The sequence below is a fragment of the Capricornis sumatraensis genome, chromosome 1 (genome assembly GCF_032405125.1).
Source record: "Capricornis sumatraensis isolate serow.1 chromosome 1, serow.2, whole genome shotgun sequence".
NCBI classification, from domain to species: domain Eukaryota; kingdom Metazoa; phylum Chordata; class Mammalia; order Artiodactyla; family Bovidae; genus Capricornis; species Capricornis sumatraensis.
The window spans coordinates 80,202,346-80,226,927 of NC_091069.1; the positions used below are offsets into that span (position 1 = coordinate 80,202,346).

The window sequence follows — 24,582 nt, forward strand, 5'->3', positions numbered from 1 at the left end:
AAGGAAATGGCAACCCACTCCAGTGTTCTTGCCTGGAGAATCCCAGGGACGGGGGAGCCTGGTGGGCTGCTGTCTATGGGGTCACACAGAGTCGGACACGACTGAAGCGACTTAGCAGCAGCAGCAGCAGGAGCAAGGCACGTAATGAGTGGAAGCAAAAACATCTCACTCAGAGGACACTCCCTGTGCAAAGGCCCCAGAGCAGGACAGGACTTCTTTTCTTTATCCTTGTTCTTTCTCTGAAGGCTCTATCAGACAACACTGCTAAGACCACATCTAGAGTGTCTGGGACAGTGTTAAACACTGCATGTTAGCTTTATGCTCTGCTTTTTCTGTGATGTTCTTTCTTGTGTTGAAGTCAAACCCTTTTCTCTCGTCTTCAGTCTCATCCTCTGTAGGCTAACTGTCCCTTGTTCCTTCCAGTATTCTTCTGGCACATTCTGGAATGAAATGTGCAACTGGGGAAGTGTTCACAATTATTTTTGTAAATGTATATAATAATATCAGATAAATACACTGTGTGTTGTATTTTGTCTTCCCAGTGATGATGGTCAACCTGATTGTTCCCCCTGTGTATGCTGTGTTGTGCTTAGTCATTTCAGTCGTGTCCAGTTCTCTGCTGCCTCCCTGGACTGTAGCCCATGAGGTTCCTCTGTCCATGGGGATTCTCCAAGCAAGAATACTGGAGTGGGTTGCCATTGCCTTCTCCAGGGGATCCTCTCAAACCAGGGATCGCAGGTCTCCCACATTGCAGGTGGATTCTTTACCGTCTTGAACCACCAGGGAAGCCCATGAATACTGGAGTGGGTAGCCTATCCCTTCTCTAGGGGATCTTCCTAACCCAGGAATCAAACTGGGGTCTCCTGCATTGCAGGTGGATTCTTTACCAGCTGAGCTACCAGGGAAACCCTCCGCCTATGTATAGATTCAGGTAAAGCTTAACATGTGTTACTGTTTAAAATACACCAAGTTTATTAAGACTCACTGTCAGTGCCACGACTCATCTAGTCATCTTTATAGGTTTTCTGTCCTTTATTTAATGCATATTTCTTTTGTATATACTTGAAATTGAATCATATAGCTTACATAATACTTTCTTCACCCTACATCACTGTCTCTGCATTCTCTGAACGTCAGTAAGAACTGTTCTAAAGCATTAATGACTACATCGTTCTTTTGTATAAGATTATTTGCCCATTCCTCTTTTGAGAACATTTTTCACTATTGTAAGTAGCCATCATAATTCAGATCTTTACCTCCTAGCATATTTGTTTTCCAGATTATTTATTTAGGATCATTTCTCAGAAGTGGATCATATGTTGTTATTACCATTTTTAAGGCCCCTGATGCATAAAGACAAAAATTTTGTGTGTTTATAGATGATACCTCTTTCATGGCTCATAGTAGCAAAGATTGGACTAAAACCCAGGCCTCCTGAGTTCTAGTATTTTAGTCCCATACTTCTTTTGCTACATATTATGATAAAAAGGGTGGTATTTCTTTGTTTAGAGAAAATGACTTCATTTTAGTCAAGTTCATTCACCTCCCAGGAAAGAAGTGTTGTGGGTCATTTAAATAAATTAACACTGTTTAGATAATTCATTTTATATTTTTAAGATTGCAGCTTAAGTCCAGGGAGAGATGGTACAAACAAGTACAGAAAGTTAAATAATGACATGAAATGTTAAATAACTATATTCAAAGTTTCTGTAGAGAATTATATCAGTTTTATTCTTAACCCTTTGAGCAGCTCAGTAATTACAAACACAAAGATGAGTAAGAGTCTACTTTAAACTTACATAGCATTTCTTTCTCTAACCTCGTCTCTTGCGGTTCAAACCTAGATTACAAGCTAAGCAGTATAACCAATATTAGTAACATTTTAATACTTCTGAAATGATTTTCATGTACATCTTTGTGTGAGCCTCACAGAACAACTCTGAGGAGTAATTAGGGTGGTGAAACTTCAGTTCAGGGTGTGAGTGTGGTTGTCATGGACTTGGAAATTACATCCTGATTTCAGATTTTCTGTTGGTTCCCTTACACCATTTCTGCCTCTGCTTCCATGATCACTCTTTTTTTAAAATTGAGATAAGCTATAATGTTTCATTAAGGTGTTGGAACTATTGATTTGATATATTTATATATTCAATATGGGGCTTTCCTGATGGCTCAGATGGTACAGAATCTGCCTTCTATGCAGGAGACTTGGGTACGATCCCTGGGTCAGGAAAATCCCTTAGACTACGGAATGACAACCCACTCCAGTATTCTTTCCTGGGGAATTCTATGGACAGAGAAGCCTAGTGGGCTACAGTCCATGGGATCTCAAAGAATCAGACACGAGTGAGCAACTGACACTTCCTTTCACTTTCTTTTTCGTGTATTCAATTCAGCCTCCATGATCTCTCAACCTTTAATATCTGAACCACCAAAACAGCTTAAAATTTCTCCAGAATTTCTCTTTCTTGAATTTTCCCTCTGTGTTTCTCTGCTGTTACTCTTGCATAACATTTCAGCCAGAGTAAATTTGCTATCTTCTCAGGGGGCATATCACTTCTTTTTATGACTTTGTCTTTAGGACAAAAATTTTGGATTATAGCAGTCTCCCAACCTTTGTTCCTCTTCTTTGTTATTTAACAGATCAGATTCAGGGCTTTATTCTAATTTGCCTTCCTTAATAAGCCAAAGTGAATCTCATGTATAAAGAAGGGATTTTAGAGCTAGCTCCCCCACTGTGTGCGTGTGTGTGCTCAGTCATGTTCGACTTTTGCCGCCGCATGGATTGCAGCCCGCCAGGCTCCTCTGTCCATGGGATTTCCCAGGCAGGAATGCTGGAGTGGGTTGCCATTTCCTTCTTCACTTCCCCCACTTCTGTCCCCCAGATTTCAGGAGATGTCAGTTCTCGTGCCGGTTCATACTCCCTCTCTCCCACGAGTTACTTAGTATCTTCTGTAACAGCGGGACCATATTTAGTTAATGATACTTAGACTATTAGTTTGACTTGCTCAGCCATATTTTCCTCCTTACTAGACATGGTCTTTGGGTCTGTCTCTGGAGAGTGTAGAGAAAGGACAGTTGTTGGAAGGTTCTATGATTACCGTGATGCCCTTTTACTCCTTGCTGTTTGGCTCTGGGGATAGATAGTCGGGTTCTTCCTGTTCTTGTTTGTCCCATCCTCCTTGTGCATTTGATTTTCCTCCTCCTACTTCAGCTAGAGGACGTGAAGCCAGAGTGGTGGTTTTCTGTTTTCCATTTCTGGCAGTAATGGTAACAAAACTCAGAACAGGTAAAAATCACTATTTTAGTTAAATTTAAAATGATTTCCTTTGAGGTGCAGTTTGAAGTAGAAGAATCCTCATCTGTTTTCACTTCAAAATGATAATTATCAATATTATACTTGATATCTGTTTCTACTAATATACATAGAAGCCTGTTATGATGATAACAAATTTATATCAGTGATGTAACGAAATTAATGCAAATTATTTTTTAAATTGGGATTAGTTTTTTCTAATACAAGTGAACCTAGTTCTGAATTGCAGCTGCACAAAGTGTGTTTTGAAGCACAGTAACCCAGGTGGAAACAAACATGCTGTTTGTTTGTTTGTTTTAATTATAATAATTACTTTATCCTGTCTATTAGATTGTACATAGGAAAAACAGGAAAAATTAGAGATGAGTTTATTGTTTTAATTAAGCATTAACTGGTTTTGGATAAGTTATATTTAGCATCCCAATTAGAATCCTTTTCTCCATGTTTTTGTTACATTTTCTTTTCTTTTTTTTTTTTTGTTTTTTGCTTTCAACTTACAGTGTTTAAAATTCAATAAGATGTTAAGAGATAAGCCAGAAATGTAGACTGTTACAGAAGCCTAGGAGATTTAGTTAATCTGACCTAGATGTTCTTTTGATGATTGAGATTCATTTGGGAAAACAATCCTTAATTTCATAATGAAGCATAGGACTATCTGCCATATAAGTCAGTTGTCCTGCCAGTGACAGGCAGATTAATCGACCACAAAAAGGAAGAGTTGGCCTTGAAAGTTGTGCTATTTAGATCATTGCCATTTGGATGAGCAGTAATATTGAAAGTTGTAAGTGAATGTAGCCCTTACATTTTGCCATGTTCTAAAGAGGATTATCTAGTGTTTTTTTCAAGGGCTTTCTGTGTACATTTGATGTTGGCTTCATTTTCATTGTAATGCACGTGAAACAGAACAGATAATGTGAGAACATCCTTGAGTAGAAATTGGATGCGAAAGTAAATATTAGTGCTGTTTGAGAATATATATATATCTCAGCAGTTAATTTATTCCACATTTATTTCTTGTAACCCAAAATCTGGGTATTTGCACGGTTAGAATGAGAACACTTAATTTACAAACTTCTATACCAGTTTTTTTTGTTGTTCTACCAAAGCCCTGAGATGTTGGTTCTTGCATCAGCTTTTAATTTAACATTGTATGATATTATTTTAGGAAATAAAACATAATGAGGACTTAGAAATAAGAGATCAGATTTGAGGGTTGCTTGGTGTAGTCCACAAAACTGAGTGAAGAAAGCAGTAAAGGTACGTCCTCTGGACTGGAGCTGCCAGGGTACATTGTTTTCTTGTCATAATACTGTGATCATGTGTTAAATAATGTAGTGTTTTCATAGGGAAGCCCTCGTAGATGATGAAGATACTGTAGGTAGAGTGACAGATCCTTGAGATTAAATATGAAGCGGTTTGTCTTTTATTCAGTGTCCAAAATTGTAATTGTTTTGAAACCAGAATTATTGACTAATTATTAGTTATTCCTAATTTGAGGCTATAACATACATCTCAATTATTGAAATAAGCTAAGACTATGAACTAACTGAGTACTTGGATTGTTTTTAGTACCTAGCTCTTGAAACATTTAGTTTTCGATACTAGGCAAGCATGTGTGGTAATCAGAATACTTTCATCACTACGTTTTACAAGGCATGTCTCTTTAAAAGCCATTGGTTTATCATTGTGATAATTATTAAGTCTATGTAATGTATTAATAATTTTTGCTTTCTGAGTCTATTGGGATCTCTATAAAGAGAGTGTGTGTGTGTGTGTGTGTGTGTGTGTGTGTGTCTAATTTGATGTATTTTGGAGTTGATTTAGTCCATCATTTCAAGGTTTCTTTCTCTTTCAGCTACAGAACGCTTAGCTGTTTTTAATAATTTTAGATTTATGGAATTCAAATTGACCTACAGAGTAGCATTTTGAAATAACCCAAATCTTCTAGACATTGGTTAAGTATAGGTTGTTCTAATCCTAAAGGTCCTTGATAACTGTGGGATTAAGTTATAGATTTCTTTTAGTATATACATTGGGGAGGGAGGCAGCCAGGGTCATTAGAAGGAAAACTATCATTGAGGGGAAATTAACATTTGGCTAAAGCCTTACCTTGTGTGCTGTATGATTATTTTATTTTACAGACTCCAGGCATTAGAGCTCGGCCTACAAGACTTCAGTGGTTTTGTGATAGATGTATTGCAAATAATCAGGTTTGTGTTTAATTTCTGTTCTCCCTCACCCAAAACTGTGAGTAGAAAGCAAGTGTCTTCCATATCCTGTGAGCATTTGGGGATTTCATGAGATGCAGCTTTGGTTACCTCGGTTGTTTTCCAAATAAGCAATCACTTAATTCTGGTTCCTGAGGTCTACAGAATCCCTGAAAATAATAACATGGGCTCTGAAGATTTTAGCTGGCTTCATTCTACTTGTTGGTTTGAGCAGGGCTGATGTTTCCTTGGCGGCTGAAACCTGCTTCAGTCGTTAGTGGCCAGAGGAGATGCTTGAGGGGAGCCCAGTGGAGTTTCTACTTTACTCCAGCCCAGATGCCTCTCACATCATGCCGAGAAGAAGCCACAGGGAAAGAGGAGTATAAAGTTGGGGTGGAAGAATATTCCTGTTAACAGATACAGATGTACTCACTGAGTCCTCCACCCTCAGTATCTTTGAATTTTCCAAAATGCTCCTCCGTGGAGGTTTTCTCAACTAGAGAATCATTCATATGTATTCTTGTCTCCAAAGAATCCTTTAGCTCTTTAGTTTAAAATTGTTTTTAATTGTGATAAAATACATACAGCATCACATTTATCGTTTTAATCGTTCTTAGCATATACAGTTGGTGGCATTAAGTACAGTTTCATTCTTGTGTTCAGTCCTTTAACCTTTGAAGTAAAGTTAGCCTGCCCTTTGGGTAAAGCTGATTTGAAGGATTATTCAACTGTGACTTGTCAACTATAAAAATATATCCTTTATACAATCTAGATCCCTCTGTTAATCTTATTTTTAAGGTTGAAACTCTAGAAAAATTAGTGGAGCTGACACAGAAGCTATTTGAATGTGATAGAGACCAGCTGTACTACAGTCTGCTAAAACTATATAGTAAGTAATATGACTCTTGCTCATGTTTTTATTTTGAGACATTTATTCTGTGGAAGGCAGTGCCTGGAAAGGAACATCAGGCCCTGAGGAAGCTCCTGGGGGTTGTCACTTGTGGAGTCTTCCACAGAGGCTCAAGGAGAGGCCAAATTGAATTTATATCACAAAATGCTGTGTTGTTTCACTAGACATCCTACAGTCTTCCCTGACATTCTTACTGCAATAATGAGAAAGTGAGAAAACTCTTTATCAGAGCCACAGAATTTAATGGGAGCTTTTGAGGAGAAGCTATTCTTTTTTTCTTTTAATTTAAATTCTTTAGTAAATTAATCAGTCACTTCTATAAGTAATCATTGACATATTCATGTGTCTAGATATTTTTCCAGAAAAATGCATATTTATATACAGACTCATTGTAAACAATTACTTTTCAAAATTTGATTGTATTGTAAGATAGTTTTGACTCGGTTCTATATTATCAACCTTTTTTTGCACTTTATCACCCACCAATGACTGTATTGAACAGATATATTAGAGTTTACTCAACTAGTCTCCTACTGCTAAACGTGTGAATAGGTTTTAGTTTTCCATCCTATCAAACATTACATTAGTCATCTTTATACCTTAATCTTTGTTCACAACCTTAATTGTTTCCCTAAGCTGACTTTGTATTTGCACTAAGGGTTAAAAGTGATTTCTGAAACTTGTGGTCTCTGTTGTTAAACAGTTCTCTAGTATGTTTATGCAAGTTTACATATCTGGACCTGTGCAGTCTCTTAAGGTATTTTGTGGAGAGGAATGATGGAACAGTCGGTGACCTTTCTTCCTTCCTTTCCTGCATAAGATATTTGATCTTGATTTATTCTTCTTTTTCCTTTACCAAACATAGACAGCAATGAATAAGTTGATTCATTTGTCTTTTTGAACTTGCATTTATTATCACTGGAGGCTTTGTCTTACATCTTGATGGTGTATATTAAATATGCTGTAAATTTTACATTTCATTTGTTGGTTACATTGACACACAGTTCACATGTAATTCTTAAAACTTTTCACTTGAAAGAGGATCAAATTCTGGCACCCAATGCTGAGGTTATTGTTGAATGTATAGAATTTTAAAACTTGGGTTTTAGGCATTTAATCCTTAATTAGTGGATTATAACCTGTACCAAAGTGCTAATTCTCCCCACTCCCCCTGCTTTGAGAGAATTCTTTCTTTCTTAAGTTCTCATTTTTTGCAAACTAAAAATACCGAAGTGATATATCTAAATGGAGTTTTCAACCTTAAAGTCATCCCCGTAGAAGACTTTCATTCAGAAATATGTCTGAAGTCCACAGTGCTAGCGTTGAGGTCGGCACTGCAGATAGAAAATGGTGTTCTTCAGAATAGTTAGACCTGAACCAGGACTGACAGTACCTTGGGGTGAAAGAACAGCTGCAAGGATACATGGGTTACATCCAGGGAAGGATGAGAGGCAGCCAGCTTTACAGACTTTTTCCCTCTGGAGCTGACCTTTTGCTATTGTTTTTCTAAAAAGGAAGAAAAGGAAAAACAAGTTTTAAGTTCATCTTAAAATTTCCTTTAGGCATAAGCAGGAACTCTAACAAATAAACTGAGGTTTATTACCGTTTTCTTTAATCTCCTCTATCTGTTCTGATGGATACCCCCTCCCAGCTCTGTATTTGAGCCCATAGTCCAAGAAACTCTCCTCTGCTCAGCTGAGGAGCCTCTGAGGGTGAGATAGCATGACAGCAGCCTCTCATGGGACTGGAAGCCAGAGGAATCATCATAGGGAAGTATATACTTTTTAACCCAGCTTCTGTCATGTTATGAATCAATAATGTGGTTGTGGTAACCCTAAACCACTTTCTGAAGAAAAAGCAAGCTGTCTCCTCCTGCGTGTGCCCCCCCTTTTTTGCCCTCTAACTTGGACCACTACTTAAATACGTTGAATAATTTATAAAGCACAATTTATTTGAAAAGGAACATGTAGTATGGAATGATACGCGGAATGTGGCCCTGTAACACATGAAAAGTCCAGACTGGATTTCTGAGAAAACAATTTGTTCAGTGTATTGGAATTTTTTATGAACTCATTCTTTTTCATAATATAATTTTATCCCTTGAAGGGAGTTCATTTAATTATTTCGGGGTATTTGTTAAAGGGCAGTTTTGCTTGTTTATTTTAAAACAGTGCCTTTCACACACACATACACACTTACTTTGTTGTGAATTACAGCATACTGCAGAAGCATGCACAAGGCAGAGATACACTGCTCCATGGTTTTGTGACACCAGCCTCCATATAGCTATAATGGAGATGAAGGAATAAAAAACGTAACTCTCTTCATTCCTTTAAATACTAGCTCTACTAAACCAGCTTTCCTTTTCTACTTAATAATATGATGTTCATAGGTGATCTGTTATAGGAATCTGCCATAATTCAAACTTTAGTTCTCTCCTTTCTAATATATTTTGACTTTCCACTGTGATAGTCATATGAAATTAGCTCCTAAGCCCTGCAACAAACATTACATGAATGAAACAACTCCCTCACCAGCATATATATTATTATTTTAACATTACTAATTAGGAATATTCTGTTATTTCTAAAGGACAGTTTTTTCTCCTTCTTACAGTTTTATTATATTCAAAACACTGAGTTTCTTTACGTATACAAAGAAGAGAATTTATTCTTTGTATATGTAAAGTACTCTTGCCAAAACTTGAGCTGCCTTACATTTATAATTTTGCCATAAAAGTTCTTTGAATCTATTTTTAAAACCCCGACATTTAAAACATGAACATTTATGGGACTTCCCTAGTGGTCCACTGGCTGTGACTCCATGCTTCCACTGCAGGGGACCTGGGTTCGATCCCCATTCAGGGAACTAAGATCCCATGTGCTGCATGGCACCACTGGGGGGAGAAAGAAAACAGGAAAACCACCCTGAGTATTTATCCTAAGGTGTTATTTACGTGCTATTTTCTTTACTTATGACCATTGACGTTTCTTTTTCATGCTGTATGGCCTTCCCTCCTCCGTTATTACACACACGCACAACATGAATGTATTCTGAATTACTGAAGGGTCGAGCCAGTATAGTAGTATACAAAGCAAAACGTCAAACGTTGTTGTGTCCACACAATACCTGAGTTAACGTGTCCGTGGCCATCCTTCCAAATCGCTCTCTCTACATTTGTATCCATGTATTTTTTTGCATATACACCTATTATTATTTTCATTGTTTAATGCTCTACATGTTTTGTGTGCTGTGTTCTGTGCCTTATTTTATTATGAAATAAATTCGTAGGTAAAGATACATGCTTGCTTTTTCTCCCTTTAGTTAACCAGTTTTAAATGCTGGTATCCCTGGAACCTCCTAAGTTGATCATTAAACATGTTTTTAATGAGTTTATGAACTTTTTGGTATATTTGTGTTTCATTTCCTTGCAGTCATTATTCTTTTTGGAGTCCAAATTGTCCCGTCTTTGGCCACTGGGAACCTCTTTACATCAGCTCCCTGTGTCATTTGACATACTGCGTTAGTCTTTGTTGTTATATATATATATATAACAACCTGCATTAGGTTGTTATATTTAGGCCAGACAAGACCATCCCGGCTTATGTGGCGTAATTCCTGTCCAAACCTTATTTTAGAGAGGAATGATATTTAGAGACCATAATCAGGTGATTGACACATGGGAAATGTAGAAATTACCCCATCCTGTCAGTAATACATAAAAACTTGACAACTTTATAATTGAAACTCTGAACCCTAGAAATCTTTGTCTCTTAGTTTAACACTATAGGAGCCATGTGCGAAGTGCCAGCTCTTGTTACATGCTGGTCAGATGGCCCCACAGTGAAGTCCCACAGCTGTGTTCCTGTAAAATTCACTGACAGTGTCAAAAATTCCTTGGCTTTTATAGTTTAAGAGTTCTCAGATCATTTAGTACATCAGTGCTCTTGTTCTTTAAAGAAAGAACCATGAGTTCCAGGAAAGTGAAGGAATTACTGAGGCAGTGTCCATTCCCTGGTTACAGCCAAGTCTGTGGGCTGATTGATTTTTTGGATAACAAGTATGATTGTTGTTGTTTTGGTTAAAGGAATTTAAAGCCCCCAGGGTATATTATGAAAGGCTTAGCCTTTCTGTGTCTTGGTGAGAGCATGGCTACAGATTTTGGCACCAACCAGTTTGATTGCCTCAAATTTTTGTTCTGTATTCTGTGATCCAGGTACATTTCCAAGATAGAAAGTGCGTATACCTCAGTTTCATGCTGGATAGTTCTCACCTGTGTTTTGAAATATTTTCTTGTTGTAAGCTGTTAGTCCATTTGAACGGGTGCCTCTCTGCTGTATCCTGTTCTACTGAAGTGAATTATCTTCCCATACTCTTTCCAGTCTGAAAGCATGGTACCTCATCCATCTCTTCACTATCTGAAATAATAATTACTAGCTTAAAAAAAGTGCCTTAGCGGTTCTGTTCCCAATGTGTGGAAGCTTTGCCTGTGTCCTCCACAGTCCATAGTGCCCTTTGGCATGAAACAGAAGTGCTCCATTTTTCCCTTTCTACAGAATTAAAGATTTGGGGGCTTGGGTTTTTGTTTTTATTTAATTAAGTAAAGTGTATTTGATAACCTTTATGTATATAAAGTTTTATATATTAACGTACTTGAAAAATTACTGTTGAATTTTACATTACATGAAAACATTTTAATGAAGGAAAAGCATAATTAGCTTATGAGAATCTTGCTTTGAAAATTGATTGTTAAGCTGATTTCATTATCAAAGTATATATAAAATCACTCTGAACTTTAGGTTAATTTCTACTGTTTGGTTCACCTCTTAGTATATTCTGTATGAAAACTTGGGCTGCCATCTATGTATGACTCCTAGGAAATTTTCTACTTGTTTTCTTTTTCTTTATTGCACGTTTCTAATGGAGTGTGAATGTGTTTCGTTTTTGTTCTTTGAGTTTTTTTACTTTGAAGAGTCTGTTATCAAAACGCTTACTAGCTTTTCAATTTTAGGGTGGGAGGAAATCTAGGAAAATTTCATGTGTTTTGGTATTTTGATATTTTTGAGGAACAAACATTCTTACGTTTTCTGGAACATTCGTGTCCTGAAACAGACCCTCTTCCTGGAGCTGGCCGTACACCACTGAGATATTTCTGATTCATATTTTCAAAAGGCCGCTTTTAAAAGAATATTCCTTTGTGTGTAACAGGCGTATTGAACTTAGTGTCATACGTTTTTCATATTTTGCTCGACTTGCTCTTCTTTCAAAATTCATAGAATGTTTAAAAATGAAGTCTTGATTCTTAAGTTTTTGCTATTTGTGAAGACCAGGTTATCACACAGAAGAAACTAGATACTTTGTTATGAAGGAAATCTGCTGGTTTCTTTCCAATAACCTTCCTCTCCCCCTGTAATCTTACTTAAGTCTGTTGACATTATGAGAAATGTATTACACACTGACATAGAAGTTCTTAAGGTCGACAGAAGAGACAGAATTCTCCCTAACTAAGCAGAAAAATTTGTCGATTTGTCACTTTTGACAAAGATCGTACATTTGTACATTTTCAATCATTGTAGCTGTGTACTGGACTGTATATGTGCATCCTGTCATCTTTCCAGAGTCTACTGCTCATAGTTGAGAAGTTTTTAATGAAGTGTGGTTTTTCTTTTCTTGTGTTTTAATAGGTAAGGACTTTCTGTGGTTTAAACTTCAAAAGGTACAAAAAGGTATACAGAAAGAAGTCATCTCACTTTTGGTCCACAATTACCCTGGTCCTTTCCCTGGAGGCAGTGTTTGGGATACTTGCTTTAGCAGCAAATAAAAAGTTTTAAATATCTTCATGGATTCTGTTTAGTATGTTCATTAGTTTCTGTTTATTTTTACAGAAGTAAATGGTGACTGGCAAAAAGCTGATGCTGTCTGGAATAAAATGCAAGAAGAAAATATTATTCCTCGTGAGAAAACATTAAGGTTATTAGCAGAAATCCTTAGGAACAATAATCAAGAGGTTCCATTTGATGTACCCGAGGTAATTTGTTTTTAACTATAAATATAACAGATTTCTGTTGTCGTTATAAATTTAGGTTATAGATTAACCCAGCTTTACATTGAAAAGGTTGCTGTGTTTACCACTTTTTCTTTAACTGAATAATTTTATTTTTAAGTTGTGGTATGAGGAAGAAAAGGATTGCCCAACTTCATTACCCTCACCTGTCGAAGTTAATCTTCAGCAAGGGCTGTTGAACGCCTGCCACAGGAGGAGAAACAAAGGTAAACGTGTACACTAGGGTCTCCTTTTTGACAACGTGGGATCTGAGCCCAGCAAGTTAGTAGTGACTTAGGAAGAGATGGAACTTAAATTGTATATATTCATTATTTTCTTTCATTTAAGTTAACAAAGACATTTTGGTACAATTGGGAAGATTCAAATGTCGACTCAGTAGTAGGTAGTTAAGGAATCACTCTCATGTTTGTATTAGATAGAATAACAGCTTATGATTTATAGATGTCCTTGAATTTTGAGATCAGTAATGAAGTATTGAGAACTGAAAAAACTGAAGATTTCTGTAATTCATTTTAAAATATTTAAGCCTTAAGCCGTAAAATATTTAAGTCAGAAGTCATGTGTTTAAAGGTTAAACAGATCAGGAAACATGTTGCTTATTAGATGTAGGAAGTGGGTATATGGTGGGGGTCATTATGCTATTCCTTATATTTTTCTGTACACTTGAAATTTTTCACAGTGAAAACTAAAGTAGATGTCATTTTATCAAAAATTGCACTTTGAATATAACATGATCATGAATTTTTTGACAAATGTATTTGTTACATGTTTTGATTTTATGTGAAAGCAAAAAACCATTAGGACTTTAAGCTAACATCTCAAGGTTGTAGGCTGGATATGAGACCCGTTTCTTGCTCTTCTTCCGTTTTTTCAGTGGTAATATTTCCAGAAGGTGTGCCTACCTCTATTAAGACCACTTTAAAATTTCTATGACTGTCTTGAACCCTTTGATACAAGCTTGCCTTTCACATTCTAGATGTTTTCATTTAGACCTCATTGCACTCTTCCCAGATCATACACTGCTTCCATTTTCTTCACTTAAGTTTTCTCCGTAGAATGCTTCTGTTATCTCTTAATTTCTCCAGTTTTTATGTAGATTTCCAAGTATGCTTTATGTTAATTTAACCATTATGCAGCAGATTTGTTTTCATTCTAGTATTGATAGTTTTGAGTTCTCTTCCATAGAAAGCCATCAGTTTAGAAATTTATAGACCCTCTTAACTTTTTTTTTTCCAAGAGGGTATTAAACTTTTTATTGATTACACGTGATAATAGATGATACACAAGCTTCATTCCCATCTATAACTTCATCAGTACTATAATTCAATTTAAATATATTGCATAGGATATGCCAACAATCGTTAATAACCAAAAAACTCCATGACTTTGCATGGGTGACCCTTTTAACAGTGAACTCCAGGTTACAACAAAGTAACTGTCCGTTCAACTACACCAAGGTTCTGAAGACAGTAGCTTTTCCACCAAAGCAAGTTGTAAATAAATTTCAAATGGAACCTGACATCACCCTGAAGGAACTCTAACTTCACACTGTTGGAGTAGTTTACCAAAATGGCTTCAGAGTAGACTAACTTTACACAGCACCTTTGGGAAAAAAAAAAAAAAAAGACATTTATTTAGCAGCATGAGCAGACTATTGCATTTAGCAATCAACAGCATGGGTGCAAAAAAAAAAATCTACATTAAAAACCCTTTGTTGAAAAAAAAAACCCTTTGTTGTAATGCTTTACACTTTCCACAGAACAGAAACTAAAATAACCTGTTATATAATTAGTCACAAATATAGTCCTCGAGTTTTTTGCCCATACACATGAGTATTGTCTAAAACATGTCTTCTTTGTAGCAGCTAGGCCCTGCCACCACTGTGCTTGGCTGAGTTCACAAATCTGTTGTAACCTGTAGCTTCCCTGTCACTTCTCTGGCTCTTCTCTCCTGCTAAGCTTTGTTTCCTGGCAGTAATTAGAACCTTCTGCCACTGCCATAGTTACTGCTACTGCTAGAACCACCATAGCCACCTCGATTTTGTGGTTTGGCAAAGTATTGGCCTCCACCACCATATGGGCCAGAAGTTTTGCCTCCAAAGTTTCCTCCTTTCATGGGTCCAAAATTTTAAGATTGATTGTTGTAATTGCCAAAATCACTGTAGCTTCCGCCACCTCCAAAATTGCTTCCATCATTACCAAATCCCTTGTAACCATCCCCACTGCCACCATATCCCCCACCACGATTGGCTGCACCAAAGCCACCTTGGCCACTGAAGTTTCCTCCATGACTGCCACCAAAGTTTCCAGAACCACTTTGACCTCTCAGGCTGGATGAAGCACTAGCCATCTCTTGGTTAGAGAGGGCTTTTCTCACTTCACAGTAGCGGCCATTCACAGTGTGGTATTTCTAAATGACCAATCTTATCTACGGGGTCATGGTCATCAAAGGTTACAAAAGCAAAGCCTCTCTTTTTGCCACTGCTTTGGTCAGTCATGATTTCAGTCATTTCAGTTTTCCCATACCGTTCAAAATAACCCCTCAGGTGATGTTCTTCAGTGTCCTCTTTAATGCCGCCAACAAAAATCTTTTTCACAGTTTAGTGGGCACCAGGTCTTTGAGAATCTTCTCTTGAGACGGCCCTCTGGTTCCACAGCTCTTCGTCCACCTTGTGTGGCCTTGCGCTCAGGGCCGCATCCACCTCCTCCACCGTGCTGTATGTGACAAACCCGAAGCCTCTGGAGCACTTGGTGTTTGGATCCCTCATTACCACAATCTGTGAGCGTTCCCCATTGCTCAGAATGCCTCAAAGCTCAGTCCTCCGATGAAGAGCTTCCGCAGCTGTTCGGGCTCTTTGGGAGACTCTGACTTAGACATGACGGCAGTGGAGACGGGGAGACTTCAACGATGCTTTCTGGGCGGTGTCCACGGGCAGAAAGGAGTAACCTAACGAACATATCTCCCTCTTGATTTCCTAACTAGAAATTTTGTGACAGATTTTGTGACACAGATATACAGTGTCTGAAGTAGGAATTAAGCTAAACTTTTAAGCTTTCTCAATCCTGCAGAGTAACTTTATTCTTTCTGAGTTACTTTCTTTTGCTGCGTATTCAGTCTAATACATCCTTGAGTCTTTCGCCATGTATCTCTTAAACCTAAAGTTCATTATTATCGATCCTGTTTAAATATTCTAATAAAATTTTGATTTAACTGAAATGAATGTACAGTTAGTGTATACTTCCTATTTTAAGATTCCAAAACTCCATATATTCCCTTTTTTTAGTTTTTATTTAAGTAAAAACATCTAACCAGTTAACTAAATATAATGCATTATAAATATAAAGATATACCCCTGCTGTAGTTTTAATATACCATATGCATTTATCTAGTTGGCTTCATTCTGTTAATTCAAGAGGTTTTAGTTATTTCTGTGTAGAAATGCTTGGCAAAATGTGAGTACTTTGAAAACTGAATTCAAGACTACAATTTTAGAAAACAACTAGTAAGCTTTTCTATATTACGTTGTTGATCTTAAATACTCAGACTGTACTTACTTTAATTATTCACTTAGCAAAGTAGTGACCCTGTTGTATATGTTTGTTGGGATGTAGCCAGTAATTACAATACATCATAATTTCTAAGATTCCTTTAAAGAAAAATATATTCATTATATACTGAATGATAGAGTCTGTCTTTTGGTTAAGATGCAAATATTAGTGTCATATCTCTTTTTCTTGTTTTCTCAGAATTTAACTTGAAAGGTTAAGTTTTTGGTATTGTCTCTTCAGTTTAATTGAAGGGCTAGTTCATGCTCCCATAACTTGTAAACACAGGCATAATTTATGCTTCGGTTTTCTTTTTTTCCTGCTTGTTTAGAAACGTCTAGAGTAGCGCAGAATATTCTTCTGAGCTTTAATATCATGTTCATTCCTAGTTATGTGTTCTGTATTTCTTTACATGGAGCTTTATATCCATAAAAGGTCTTGAGTGATAGTTCAGTTATGCCCCACCTTTTTTGTGACTTGCTTATACACAACAGAGTGTGGATTATAGTTTCAGTTGGATGTTTATAGCCAGGCAATTTTATTTCAGAAAAGTAAATGACTGAAAAGTGTAGTTACTTCTCTTTTGGTAACATCTTTTCATTCACTGACAGTTATTGTGAACAAGTGAAATAAAACTGTTAATCAGTCAAACAAATGTTGCTTAGTTTACTTGTTAGATATCTGTATATTTGAAAATTGTATGTTTTTGTATAAGTCCTGTCGTAGCCAAATAATTTGATCTCCTAATTTTAGAATTATAGGCTATATTTACTTTAATGCTATTGTGTTGAAATGTTAACCATAGTAACCACCCACTTATAGATTAAAGATTGCTTTAAAATGAATCTTTTGCTCCCCTCAATCTAAATTATACCCCTGGTTTATTTGGACTTTAACACACATTTTACAGTTTATTTTGAAACTGGGATCTTTTGACAAACAAATTCAGAAGAGCTGTGTTCTGTTTTTATTGGCATGAAAATAATTTATTGACTTGTAGAGAGCTAGTTTGAAAAAATCATTGTAAAAGGAAGCCCTTTCTATTACCATCCGCTGGAATTAAGTAGTAGTTTCCAAAACTGTCCCTTACTTTTTTAAAGATTAGAACAGTGATACCATCTGCTTAGTTGGTCAGTGTGTATCTCTGTAGACTGATATACTGGGTGAATATTAAAAGAAGCAGAAATATGAGGAGTTGGGGCTTTGCTTCAGGGCTTTTCCCCCTCCTTTTTGCCATTTCAGAATAATGTCATCTCATTTTTTGTTTTCCTTCATAGATGCATTTAATATTTTCCTGACAGCAAAAAAGCAAAACATTGTGTTTGACAATGAAGCTTATGCCAGGCTTATAAACTTACTTTTGATGAAGGATAACTCTATGCAGGCAATGCAAGTGAAAGATTTGTAAGTATCAGTTCATTTATTAAACTTCACACTCAGAAAAACCTATCATTAGGATTTTTCTAATGATGTATTATAGTAACGGTTGCCTAATTGTCTTCAACTACCCATAGAAATTATATGAAATGGTTTTCTAGTTTTAAGGGGGTTTTTAAACTACAAAAGATAAAACTTTTATTTGTCTTGCACACTGCAGTATGTTTTATTTTACCTTACAGAACTTCACAGCTCATGTATGTTATTCATAGACAGAAAAGTAGTCTGGTTTTTCGAGGGGAGGGTTCTGTTTTGTTTTATAGGTGTCTGTTTTATTTCTTGTTTAGCAGCTTGATCTGTGTACCTTTTATGGTGGAAACAGCCTAATATGTGAAGGCATCAAGGGTTTTGAACTTAGGCAAGCCTTTGAATCGTAGTTGAAAGCCCTTTGGAAAATTTATTCCTATCTCTGAACCTCAGTTTTTCTTCTCTGTAATGAAATGATAATAAATCTTACATTAATTGTTTCTTCTAGGCATTGAAAGACATAGGGTAAAGTAGGAAAAAATATATGGTACTCAGCACATTTTAAATGCCTTTTCTCTGTCCCTTCTTGTTTTGTAACCTGTTTTGTGGTAATGGTTTTATCTCTCTTGACTAGTTCTCTAGAGTAAAATACTTCTAAAATCAGAACAAAAGTAAAGCTTTCTTCCCTGATGTGTTAGTTAACTGACTCAGTTGTCTGATTCCCAAGGAGGTAACTTCAGAAGTTAAGGAAAAGGAGTGGATCAAGGTTACGTGTAGACCTGTCCTGTTAATGAGTCAGTAGCTTTATTTTTCAATGGAAAAAGTCAGTATTTTCCTAGTATATTGTAAGTTTTGAAATGATGTTTCCTGGCTAATTTTTGGCCTTCAAAATTTTTAAGTTGCAGCACTTTTGGAATATCAGATTCCTGAATAGAAGATGGTTCTTTGCCATTCTTGGAGTTCACTGGAAAACCTGATGTTAACATTAGTGTTACGTTAAAGTTATGCACCATAGGGCCATATTTATTGTTCATGTTTTGATACATTTTGAAAAATATGTTGTGTGTGATTGTACTTGTCTATGGAAATATATCTATATCTCTGTATATACACACATGCCGTGTATATATATATATATTCATGATATGTACATATAAGTGCTCATATATGGATATATCCATATATCATATATATCTATGATCTTGAATCATGTGTATATCTTGATATTGAACAGTCACACTAAGACTTAAGTTTAGATTCTGAATGAATTTTATGTCTCATTTGTGTGTTTACTCAGTTGCTGTTAATAATTAAATTATCTATCTCAGGAATACTCAGTATATGCTCAATTAGTGACTTGAAAAATTTAACATTGAACAGCATCCTGTCATCTACAACCATTGAAGTCATCCAGGAGGTGTAGATTTTTTTCCTACTTTTCTCAAAAAGGTATTGACTAAACACTATGCTCAATTATCAAAGGTATTTTTGAGGCAACAGGGATTTGGGAGGAAGGGACAGCAGGGAAAAAAGAGGGACATTTTGTGTTGAGAATTGGATATTGAGAATTTTGTGTTGAGATTATCTGAGGAGATGGAAACAAAACTTTTTCAAAAGTCTTTTAATCGTGAGGTTGGCCACAAGGACCAATACTTCCCCAAAGCACAGATTATAATTCTTTCATTTTAATTTGGCTTCTTCTTGAATGGTGAACCTCACATTCTGGTAGCACAGGTTCCTCTCCACCCACCCCAGAAGTTCTGACTCACCTGATCTACAGTAGGGCCCAAGAATCTGCATTTTACTAGACATCCCAGCTGATTCAAGAATCTTGTGTCTTAAACATTTTGATCACATACCATTCTCAGTGAGCTCCACTACTGTATGATACGTAAGTATGTTATAAAACATATTCCAAAATTAGAAATTTTTCAGAGGATAAGAAAATAGAAGCAAGCATTTTCTTGCCTCACCCTAGAGCATTCTCACAGTGTGCATACCTCTTATTGAAGTCCCCTGGTCTAGAATCATTTTTCAAATGTGTTTGTAACCAGTTAGTAAATTATTAATTTTATTCAATGGGGCAGAATCAACATCTTTTTTAATGAATGGAGAAGGCAATGGCAACCCACTCCAGTAGAAAACATCAAAGCACTCCATGTAGTAAAGATACTTTGTGAACGTTTGCTCTCTGTTATATGTGTGTGTGTATATTAGTGTGCTGGTTTGTAGTGTTAACACATCATTGTTTACTATGTCTGACGGAGAATCTCCATCAAACAAGTGTGAAAGCTGTTTACCTAGAAGGTGGTTATAAGCACAACCCATCTATTTCCACTTATGTCCACAGCCTGTAAAATGTAGGTTTATCTTCTTTCCTCCCGTCCCTCTGTCAATCTTCACAAAGCCTTGCTGTACTCCTGTGTTACCGTTTGGGGAGTGTTTTGTAGATGGCTTCCCCATGTAGTTGTGTGAGCCAAAGAGAATCCTAGGTGCAAAGCTTTCGAATGCCCAGAGGCACTTAATGTAGGAATCTGCGCACATCCTTTTCCTTGAACCAATAAAATGTTGTATCTAACTATGAATAATGGTAAGAATTGTATCTTGGGTTAGACCTGCATTGGGTAATTTTGAAAATACCTCTGGACTGGGAATTCAGAAGTGGAAGTTAGAGTTCCAGTTCTCTGTTACCAAAGGAATGTCCTGTAACTTCCCTCGATTGGTTTCCTGGTTTATTACCAACATTCCACTAGGTCATCTTTTCCACTTCCAGCTCTGCATCAGTGATCAGAATGAAAAATAATTGCTGCTTTTTTTTTAAGAGCCATCATTATTTTAATACGGTATGACCAAATGAGCCACTGTAGCAAGTGGCTGTACCCCTAGGATTTTTCTGGCACTATTACTCTCATTTTACTCCATAAATAGCAGCCTGTTACAGTTACCTACATGATGCCACTTGTTCATTCTTAAGAGCAGTTGTTTCCCCTTTGAACTAATGCAGTCATTGTTTTTGCTATACCTTTGGTGTCTCTAATGTGTTACAGATTCACTTGACTACTTACTAATGAGATTTCTTCAGTTTTGTTAAGAAGGTTATTTAACCTTCCCAACAAGTAATGAAAGCTCAAAAGTAACAAATGCCTTTAAAATTTTTGAAAGAATGATGTTCTTTCATTTTTAGTTAGAAATACATTTCTTCATCTTTCAAAAAAAAAAATTTAGGTATAGTGAATTTTTTCAGGGGAGGAGAGCTAGTTATTCATAAAACAGTAAGGGTTATATAAATTGTTATTTTAAATCTTTGTTAACACTGAACTGTATAGTTATGAAATTTGAGAATCGTGTGGTGATAACTGCTTTATCTTTGGAGACTAGCACTTTATTTTCTTTTGTTCCTACTAGCTTATTTATTCTGTCTAAAAATAATGTTAAATCAATCACTGATGCTTTTTACTGGATTGGCCAGTTTTTGTTATCCGAAGTAAGATAAATTCTGATCACTGCCTAATGCCCCATGTGCATGTTATGTAAGTACAATCCATAGACCAGTCATTGCTTTGAAATCTCTAAGATGAAACTTTCCCTGTCATATTATCTTCTTTGGTTAAGACAGATTAACTTTTGCAGTTGATTGTAAGTTAAAAGATTGATACCCCTTTCTCTCTGTGTTTTTTTTTCCTTTATTTTGGCAGCTTTAAAAATGAAAATATCTAGAATTCTGTGCTGTCCAATCCAGTAGCCAGTAGCTATAACTGCCCACTTAAATTTAAATTACTAAAATTAAATATAATTAAAGTTTCCATTTCTCCACCACAGTAGCCAGGTAGCCACCATGTAGCTTGTGGCTACCCTATTGGGCGACATGAATAAAAAATATCCACATCATCACAGTAAGTTTGATCTGACATCTCTGTACTAGATTTTTTTTTTCCAAAAGGAAAGATCAAAGTTAAGAATCAGAAGTAAGCTTCTCCTGTTTTATTGTATTAGTGAATCCAGCACAAAGTTACCAGTACCGTTTGTAGCTTTTCTCCCTTTGTCAGTTTGAAACATTTTGGTTGTGATTGGTCAGTTTCTATATGTAAAACGTGTATGTATTCAGCATATAATAGACCTGGGGAGGATTTTCTTCCGTTTATCCTCAATTTCAAATCTGTATTGAATACATACCTTCTTGAGATAGGAAGAAATTGTTAAAAGAAAAATATTCTGTGTTTTGAAATTTTCAAAAGGTTTGACATCAAGTGTGGTGTCAGAAGTTTTGTTACCTTGTGGTTTTAATGAATTTTAGTTAATATTTTCAAGTAAGTATCATATAATACATTTAATAATGTGGGCATAAGAAGTGAGGTTACTTTTAATAGTGTCTCCTTGTTTATTTAATCATGCTAGAGATTGAGAACGTAAATCCTTTATTTTCTGCAGTTTATAGTCTCATGCATGAGTTGTTGACTTAAGAGCTTTGACAGATGGGACAAAGGAAACAAGTAGAACTGAGCAGTGGGTGCTTTGGTGGGATTAAGAGGATCGTCGGGGGAATAAGAAAATCCTGCACCCGGGAACTGCAGGGGGGATCCCCAGAGGCTGGAAGTGACTGAGAGGATGGGCACATCACGGTGTTTGGGAGGATTTTCTTGGGATTGATGAGAATAATTTAGCAGTGACCCTGCTTTTCTCGCAATCTGCTCAGCTTAGATGGTCATGTTGGCAGGCCAAGGTTGTTAGCAGCCAGACCATCACTGAGCTTGAGAAGGCGAATGGCAGCAATTGCTTTTGTTCCTTCTGACCTTTGGAGATTTCCTAATCAGGAAATGAACCCCAGGGGCATTAAGGATGCTGAAATTTCAATACAGGTGATACACAGTATAGCAAACAGATCATCTCTGGCTAGGGTTTTTTTCCTTCTTTTTAATAAATCATGTAGGTTTTAGTCATAAGCAAGTTTTTGCTCTTGAGTTTTAAAAAGTTGGGGGATTACAAATTTAAGGCTGGGACAAGATTGTGTGAAATTTTACATTTTACTGTAACCGTGGGTTTAGTTCTGCAGTAGGTTCACCTTTAAAAACTATGTGTGTAGATGACAGAAATTTGAAAATTAATCAACTGAATGAGATGGTGTTAGTAATATGCTTTAGTTTATATTTAAAATATAAAGTGCTAAAAATAAATGCTCATTTTTGTTGCTGAAAGACTAGTTTTACATTTTATAAATTACGGTGAGTGTAGGGAAAAAAGGAAAAAGTATCCCGCTTAGGATACAGCAGAACAATGCAGGGCATGCAGTTATTTTAGTCATCTAATATGTCAGCATTCAAGAATCTGAACCGATTGTTTAAAAAAAATCTTGTACTTTGTTTCTTTTGTTGCTCATTTCCAACTTTGTCATCTGTCAGAATGCAAAAAAAAATTATCCTTCTATAACCATTGACAGGATAACACAAAAGCTGTCTCCAGGTCGATATTTTGCAGCAATATTTTTAACATACGAACAGTAGTTTTTATAATTTCACCTTGGTGCTCAACCATTTATTATCGTATCAGAAGCATGTCAGTAATTCCTTTCTAAATGTCTGCTTCTTTTAGCGCTGAGACCCACATCAAGGGCTTCACACTGAACGATGCTGCCAACAGCCTCCTCATCATAACGCAAGTTAGGCGGGATTATTTGAAAGGTATGTCACAATGCTTGACCTTTACGTCACATTAATGCCTCTGCAGATTTTTCTTGTAACGCCCTTCGAATACTTGGATAAAGGAGTCCATTTAGCAAATTACCTGCTTATCAAGAGCCTTTTGTGGTAGCTGAGAGACGTAAATTACTGTACATGCATTTATAATACAGCTTGAATATGAATGTACTTGTCATTTGACCACTTAGTCCAGTTTCCATTCCATTTAACACAAGATGGGTTTTCTTAAGATGAATCACAGCTCTTCAGACATGCAAAATTTGTGTTCCAGAACGAGAGAAAGTACAGGCTTTCAAGTGCGTTAAAATTCACAGCACAAGTCATTTTTTGCTTTGGAAATTAACATACTTTAGAGCATCTGAAACAATTCCCAGCAGTTGTTTCTTGCATATTGTGTTGGTTGTGTGTGAGATAGCAAATGAGTTAAATTGAGTGTTAAATATGTGGGATTGTGCACCAAATGATTATAATATTGATTTTTAAAACTTAATCTAATACTTTTTTAATAGTTCGTAATACCAACAGCAGTAAGATGCCATGTTTATTTGGAGTTTGGAGTTTTTAAATGAATATTAAGAGGATAACACCAGAGAAATTGGAGATGACTTTGGGGAGGATTGGGACATGGGGCCATTTGCTTGGCAGAGGCTGTTTATGGGTTTGCAGAGGGATGGATATGGATGGGATGGGCTTATGAATGAGCTCCCAAGGGGGAAGAATGATGATTCTCTTAAATTTAGATAAGCATCTGTTCATATTTAATTTTACATTTGAATTTTAGTCAATACAGTAACACCACAGTTTTTGCCGATGTAACAAAACCTACTTAAGAACTCTTTAAGGAAGGTTGAAACAGCTTTTTAACTGTTGAATATGTATATTACCTAGTTTTTTCTTCAGTCTGTGAGAATGGTGTTATTCCTCACTTGCATGCTTATAATAGAATTTCACATCTCTGAAAGTTGCTAATTGTGCAGCTTTAATGTTACCTGTAATGCCTGGAGATAGTAGACAATGGATGTCTTCCTAATTAGTGAGGACTGAGTATGTAAGTGTTGATTTCCGCCTTCGCAGAATTGCTGCTTCAGTATTCTATAGGCAGGACCAGCACATTAAACAGCCCAGCCTTTAGTCATAACGGAGTGTTGTAAGGTTTGCTATTAAAACTTTAAAAGCTTTCACTTTCAGTAGCAAAGGCTTTTGGGCAAGTTGCTTTTTAAATGCAGAAATGATAAACAAATTTTTTCTACTTCTTGTATTTTTATTTTATTTTTTTGGCCCTTACACCCAGCATGTGGACTCTTAAGTTCCCAACCAGGGATCGAACCCCATGCCTGCTGCAGTGGGAGTGTGGAGTCTTAACCACTGGACCACCAGGAAAGTCCCTGATACACAGTTTTAAAGCATCAAAAAATTAAATTTGCTTCTCATATCAGTAAGCTC

The 24,582-nt window shown here is 36.3% G+C and overlaps 1 protein-coding gene and 1 pseudogene across 1 annotated transcript in view; one reads left to right on the forward strand and one right to left on the reverse strand.

Moving 5' to 3' along the window:
- LRPPRC (leucine rich pentatricopeptide repeat containing) overlaps positions 1-24,582 on the forward strand; it is a 100,495-nt gene that overhangs the window by 61,341 nt on the left and 14,572 nt on the right. The window contains exons 26-31 of the mRNA XM_068963900.1: positions 5,458-5,526; positions 6,322-6,412; positions 12,319-12,461; positions 12,598-12,703; positions 17,320-17,446; positions 23,033-23,121. Of these exons, the coding sequence (XP_068820001.1) occupies positions 5,458-5,526; positions 6,322-6,412; positions 12,319-12,461; positions 12,598-12,703; positions 17,320-17,446; positions 23,033-23,121 (625 nt within the window). The remainder of the gene's footprint in view (positions 1-5,457; positions 5,527-6,321; positions 6,413-12,318; positions 12,462-12,597; positions 12,704-17,319; positions 17,447-23,032; positions 23,122-24,582) is intronic.
- On the reverse strand, positions 14,475-15,374 carry LOC138090162 (heterogeneous nuclear ribonucleoprotein A1-like; annotated as a pseudogene).